The 6,998-nt window shown below is 39.7% G+C and overlaps 1 protein-coding gene across 7 annotated transcripts in view; it reads right to left on the bottom strand.

The window, feature by feature from the left end:
- Nucleotides 1–788: 788 nt before the first annotated feature.
- The window catches only part of HECA (hdc homolog, cell cycle regulator), a 48,385-nt gene continuing 42,175 nt past the window's right edge, over nucleotides 789–6,998 (bottom strand). Inside the window, exons 4-6 of one of the 7 annotated variants that reach the window (XR_010413794.1) lie at nucleotides 4,192–4,372; nucleotides 3,994–4,102; nucleotides 789–2,823 (exon numbers count right to left, since the gene is read on the bottom strand). Coding sequence is in view for 5 of the 7 variants with exons in the window: in XM_064598166.1 (XP_064454236.1) it covers nucleotides 4,363–4,372; nucleotides 4,513–4,688 (186 nt within the window). In the remaining 2 variants the exon portion in view is untranslated. Of the gene's footprint in view, nucleotides 4,103–4,148; nucleotides 4,373–4,512; nucleotides 4,713–6,998 lie in introns of those variants that run through there. The other 6 variants (XM_054505566.2, XM_045865636.3, XR_010413795.1 and 3 more) reach the window with 6 other exon arrangements.

Genomic DNA, 6,998 nt, shown 5'->3' with positions numbered 1-6,998 from the left:
AAGATTCTTCTCCCATTAAACTTAATTCCTATCAATTACTGCTTCACTTCGTTTCTTCTTTCTGCTCTGCCATGGTAATAACTGTATTTTTCTTACAATTGCAAAGGAATTTTGTTGAATAAATTACACTAGCAGAAACCACACTATCCCAAGTCCTTAGGCCTTTAAATAAAAGTTATGCCTGAAGATATCTGTAGCAAAGAAGCAGGAGGACAGGCCTTTGAATCCACTGGCAGACTGGAGACATGTACCTCAGCCCCATTTCCACCTCTTATCCTGTGTTCCAATGTTTTTGTGGATTCAATCCACTAGCTGAGAGTGACAGTTGAAATGAAAGGGACAACGAGATTTAAAATGTAAAACATATCTGACCACAGTGCAGAAAGTCGCAAGAGGTTTAATCACAACTCAGTTTTCACTGTCTTACAATGAAGAAGCATGTGATCAAGGCTTCTCATTATGAAAATTGTTATAGGCCTGGGAACCCAAGAAAAATCTGTAGAGTAGGACTGTATACCCATTCAGTAGAATTCCCTCTAACCAGAACAATTAATTTTGGACTATCCACATGGAAGCAACTCTGTTATATAGAAGGCTTATTTTATCGCAAAGTGAGGCTGCATGCGACCCACCACCATCAAACAGCATAAGAAGTCCACGGTGCTCGTGACTGTGAACGCACCGTGGTCAAACCCCAGAAAGGCTTCCCTACTATCTTTTCTGATCAAACAGGCCCAAGCTCCAAAACCCTGAAGCCCCAAACAAAAAATAAAGTGACACACTGAAGAGAGGGTACAATGTTAGCTTCTGAGATTTTATTATTTTTAATACATACATTTCACAAACAGAAACCTTCAAACACCACACACAAGTCCATAACCAAATGTTTCCGTTTTATCAACATTCTTTTAACTATTTACACCATCTTCCCATAACAAAAGTGCAATCCAAGACATTTTGACAAGAAATCTTTAGGACAAGAATATATTTTTGAGCTGGCTTTAACGATGCCCGTCCGTTAATTGTTTTCTTTCAATCACCTGGAAAAATAACAAAGTCAACAGGACACAGAGATGAGCTGGGTTAGGTGGCAGCCTATTAAAGGAACCAAAACACTGAACAGGAGCGCTTTCTCCTCAAGTCCTCCCCAAACGTCCAACTAAAATTGCTCAAGAGCTGCAACCAGGAGACCAAAGAGGAGAAGCCATGTGGAGGTCCTAACCCGGGGAAAGGAGAACCGACTGTACAGGAGGCATTGGTCTTACAGGACAAAACAGAAAATTTCAGCAAATTAGTTTTCATGGTCTACTAAGTTATGCATCAGCCTGTTAGTTTTAGTAAACACCTAATAATATTCTTTCCTGATGAGTTCATTCCCCCCCGCCACAAAAGATATGAAAATACTTTTTACTCTGAAAATAAACTTCTTTTGCAAAACCTGGAAATTAAAGACCGGGGAGAGCTCTGTCTTACTAAGAATGGAATAATTCACCCCACTGCCCAATTTCATGGCCAATGTCTATCTTTCAATCAAGCAGTTGATAAACTCGGTATTATCACTCGCTTCAGATACAGCCAGAAGAAGTGGAGAACTGAGCCAGCCTGAAGAGGAAACGATAAAGCCATCAGAAATGGTTTCTCACTGAATTGAAGCAGGTAAAATTTTATTTGTTCCAGGTACAGAACTCTTAAAAATAAATGATAAAAAAAAAAAAAGATGAAAAATCACTTTGAAATTATTAGTCACTTATGTAGTGGTTCATTTTATTGAACACTATTTATCAGAAAACAGAAAATGGATCTCCTGGGTGACTAATATCCTTTAATAACCAAACCATAACAAAAATAGTCATCTTTTTTGACATACTCCAATTTCTACCAAGGTATTCAGAGCAAAGTACTTTGAGAAAGTCTGGTGAAAATACTAAGGTTAGCAGATTTCCAAAATAAGATTTATTATCCACACTGTGGCATACTCACTATATTTTATTCTCAAATAAGCCAGATTTTCTACTTTAGATGAGACTGTGATGCCTTACAGGTAAACGAAACTCTCAGATGATACCTCTGCCTCTCCTTTTTCAGAACTGTGGCATCCACCAAATCCTAACTTTGTGGTCCAAATAACGGCCAAAAGCAAATTTTACCCAATTACAGGGAAAACTCCTCCTACTTATTTTTCAGAGAGTAGAAACCAATAGAAGGAGAAAATACTGAATGCATCAGACACCACATTCATAGCAGTTTTAGACCAAGGGGCTTGTGAATGTGATCTATACGTAAACTTTAAGATCCAGAACAATAATAAGCAGGTTTCTCTATAAAATTTTAGGTGCATTAAAAAACAGCATTACAAATATTTTACTACCTGCTTGAAATTCAGAACTAAAATTCAAATGTTACTCTCAAGATTCGAGAAACTGACGGATTTTTACACTTGGGTACATGAGAGAATCAGTGGGGAACCAGTTAATTCACAATTACAGCTTTGTGTCTTAAAGACAAATTTGCAAGGGCTATGTCCTATAGACCTTGCATCAAATGCAAGGTTGCATCAAATACTGTCAGAGAGAGATCGATCTGCGGCTTCGTAGAGGCACCGAGCACTTCCCCCCACTGTGAAATATTTTTCAGACCATCAAACACCAAACTAGATGCAGTAAACCGAATTACAATCATCCAAACTGAAAGATAAGAATATTAGTTGATATATTGGTTCTTCAATGCTCTGTTGTTTCACACAAATTATCAAATATCTCATACAGTAGAACTGAAACTTGCTTGCAGTAACAGCGAAACACTTCTGAGAGGAAAAACAGCTTTCTGAGGGGGAAAAAAATGGTATAAACCAAATGAGTAATACAAACTGTTCACATAACCCCAAATTTGGCTACTCATAAAACAGATTGTATTTTCAGCATTCTTTTAGCATATATGTATATAATACTTAAAATTACCAAATCCATTTTTGAGAAATCATATTCTAATTCCAATTCTATGATGGTATGGGGAAAGCCCAATGCTCTGACTAATCAAGTTATACAAATTATCATCTTTTTTCGCTAATGGTGAAGTATCACAGAAAGCTTCAGAATGATCTATTTTCAAACATACTGTTATACATTACAATCCATGGTTTTGAGAAATGAAACACACTTTAAAAAGAAGTATTATTGTTCTCTTCCTCATATCCTCACAAAGCAATTTTTTTCCTTTCCTTCTTAGGGTCAAACCTATGATCTGGGAAACTCATCATTAAATGGGTCAAATGTGGCCATGACAGTTTTGTGGAAGATAAAGCAGGTGATGATGGTTCTGAATTTCACCAGTTCGGGTATATGCCTGTGAGATTTACCTGTGAGAAGGATCTGACATCAAATGGCACTTGGACAGTGCAACCTACATAAATCAGTACCACCCAAATCATGTCATTCATGGATTCTCCTTAAGAGCTCATCTGACCAACTTCAAAGACACAATTCCAATGATAGGGTTCTGCCTGATCTTGCCCCCCTTGAGTCCGTGCGCATCACTTCCAAATTCATTTAGTATATTCTCTCTGTTACAGGTCAGTTTACCTAAAAATATCTGCAACACCACAAGTTTTCATAGGTCTTATAATTTGGATATAATTTTCAGTAGGAAAACTGCCTGCTAAATCACAGAGGTGTAAGAAACAGCACTCATGTCCACTTTCAAATAATCTGCAGGTCAATGTGCACTGCACAACAATGAACCAAGATGGACTAATACACTCTCAGCCCTCCAGGCACAGACTGACATTCACATGCCCCATGTTTTTCCCAAGGCCTGAGCAGATCTGAAAGTGGGTTTTCAGACAGGTAACATTTTAATAAGAGGTTCCTTCCAACTCCCACCATGCTTTTAGTTGATAACCACATAATCCCTTTACTAAATTCACCCTATCCTCCCACCACCTTAAAAGCTGCATGAGAGACTCTTAGTGATAGTGAACCGCTACCCCAGACTCACAGGATTATCCATTTGGGCTCTGGTCAGGACCACAGACTAACACTCAGGAGTCAAGTGAGGGCAAGGGGCCAACCCCATTTTAGTGGCACACATACACAAAGGAACTCTCCTTTAAATTAGAAAAGAAAGTCATGTCACAGAATGTTTCCCTATAAAAGATATGTAATAAAGAAATAAAGTCAATAAAACAGCTATTACTAAAGCAAAGCTTTCATCAATAAGCTTCAAGAACTTTGAAGGAGGAAAATGGCTTCACGAAATGGTAGTCCAGGTTCCCACAGTGCGGACACTGCTGGACATTGCTGTACTCGGAGAAGTACTGCATCCCGATCCGCACGTCTATCACAGGCTTCCCACAGTGCTTACAGTTCAGGCGGGCCTGCGGGGGAAACACAGATGCGTCAGCCACCATACCCTCCCTTCCACCTCACCACACTGTCAAAGTCACCCAAACCAAAATGCAACACTGTCATGTCTCAGAAACTGATCAGGAGCTCAGCCAAGCATCCCTCTTATTACCAAAAGCAGGGTAGACAAGCAGAAGATACATATTCACGGGCGCCTGGGTGGCTCAGATGGTTAAGCGTCTGCCTTCGGCTCAGGTCGTGATCCCAGGGTCCTGGGATCGAGTCCCGCATCGGGTTCCCTGCTCCTTGGGAGCCTGCTTCTCCCTCTGCTTCTTTCTCTCTCTCTGTCTCTCATGAATAAATAAATAAAATCTTTAAAAAAAAATTAAAGAAAAAAAAAGAAGAAGATACACATTCACATATTCATCATCCGTCTGACAGTGTGACTCCTCATTTCTCTGTGGATCTGCAGCACCGTTAACACTTTGACCTACTGGTAGGAAGAAAATTCCAAACTCGCACTGCCTGAACTTCTCCCCAACTTCTCCATGGAAGCATCCCTAACAATAGGACACTCCTTCCCCTGGATTGTTAGGAGCAGCTGAAGCTGACTCCCCTCATTCAAAGCTTCATGAAACTTCGTGGACCGTGCTGAGTTTATTTTAAAAATTCATATGCATTTCTCATTCCGCTCATTACTACACTTGTTTTCTTTGATGTAAAAATAAAGTTTCCCGAAAATACTCCAGCAAAATTAACAATCCAGGAAGAAGTGTTCTGTGTTACCACCACACACTAGCTCTTCATTCATGCCTGGGTCTCTAACGGCACAAGACTGGGATCTTTTAGCAAAAGGTCCAAGACCTTAGAGGAATAACCAGAAATGGTAAGTACAACAGTCTCTCAATTTAGATTCATTCTAAAAATGTAATAAAAAGCGTAACCTCATTTTGTCCTCAATACACTCACGAGAGGTATGTGTAGTATGTGAATTTTAGATGAACAGGCACATAGTGATAGCAACATGCCCAAGACCACATAGTTAGGAAGCAGAAAGGCTGAGGACTGGACCAAAGTAGCTTATTCCAGAGCCCACATTCTTAGCTAGGACACGGACGACCTTTCTGTGGCTAAGATAAATTCCCTTTACAATAATCGCTCTGAGCAACAAAAGTGAAATTCTGGGCAAACCTCTCTCTTTAATCATTCTCTTTAATCTGTTATTCCTTTCAAATAATTAACCATTAAACTTCTTTTTGGCTCAAAGTCTTAGTAGAAGACGCTTAGCAGCATCTAACACTTGCACCTTCCCAGTGAATACACAGTCGCCCTTGAACAACATGGGTTGAACTACACGGGTCCACCTAGAAGCAGTTTTTAAATAAATACAGTACAGGACTATAAATGTATTTTCTTTTCCTTATTATTTTCTTTATAACGGTTTCTTTCCTTTCCTTTATTGTAAGAACACAGTATATAATACATATACAAAATATGTGTTAATCAACTATTCATGTTACCAGTAAGGCTTCCAGTCAACAGTAGGCTATTAGTAGTTAAGTGTTTGGGGAGTTAAAAGTTACAGGCAGATTTTTAACTGCACAGGGGGTCAGTGCCCCTAACCCCCATGTTGTTCAAGAGTGAACTGCAGTTAACTGACATTTTTTTAAAAGCCAAAGAGTCAGCAAACATGTTTTCCATTTTAGTTGGAGGCCAGAAAATAAAGGTCTGGGCTTACACTGGTTTAAAAGAAATATATCATGAGTACCAACAGGTTGGCCACAGCAGGATGCCATTCTGCTTTCCTCCCTAAAGATAAGGAACTAATCCCACTGCCCTTCAGTGGTATAGGAGAAAGAACAGCGGACTGGGAGTCAAAGGTTTTAGCACGGCTGTGGCACATTCGTAAAGACCTAGGTAAAAAGACCTCCACTGTGTGTGGAAAACAAGGAGGCTGACCTAGCTCTCCCAGGTCCTTCCCAGCACCAACGAATGGCCCCAAATTCTTTCACTTCCTCATTTCTTTGAAAGAGAACCCTCTCTTGTGTGTGTCGAGAGAGGAGCCACTTCCTTCTGTTTCTCTCGGGACTGTGGCACAGCTGAGTCCGACAAAATGCCGCAGTGCGTCGCTCAAAGACTATGAGATCTCTGGCGACGAACATAACAAAATAATAAACAAATAAATAAAAGACTATGACATCTCATTTCCAAGGCTGATGGAATTTTAAAATGGAAATGTGGCCAATACATTAGAACAGCGTACCAGTAGTCCATCCTATCTGGAATCACATGACTGGTCACGGGTGCCGTTTAGGGCTCCCATGCCCATACTTCTCTTTTGAGGACCCTAGTACAGACAAAGTTTGGCTGAAATCCCTGCTCTGCCAACCTTTTCATTCAACCAGCACAGCTTCTCATAGGATATTCTTTTTAAAAAATCAAACCATAGTGCTAAAGATACAAAGCTATATAGTAACTATTAAAGTGCTTATCAGTACTTATATTAAAAGCCAGGCTTGGCAACTGAAGAGCAAAGTAAAATTCTCTCCTACCCGTGATTATGAAGGAACTGTAAAACAAGGCTTTCTTTTCCCCAAGCACAAGGATTTTGTTTTGTCTCTTGTGTTTCCATGGACTTATCTAACCTGTTTTCCCAGA

Source organism: Mirounga angustirostris, unplaced genomic scaffold (assembly GCF_029215605.1).
Source record: "Mirounga angustirostris isolate CCGP_5_RB_7025 unplaced genomic scaffold, mMirAng1.0.hap1 SCAF_8, whole genome shotgun sequence".
NCBI classification, from domain to species: Eukaryota; Metazoa; Chordata; class Mammalia; order Carnivora; family Phocidae; genus Mirounga; species Mirounga angustirostris.
The sequence above is the reverse complement of the archived record's forward strand: the minus strand, read 5'-3'. Positions and strand labels throughout refer to the sequence as shown.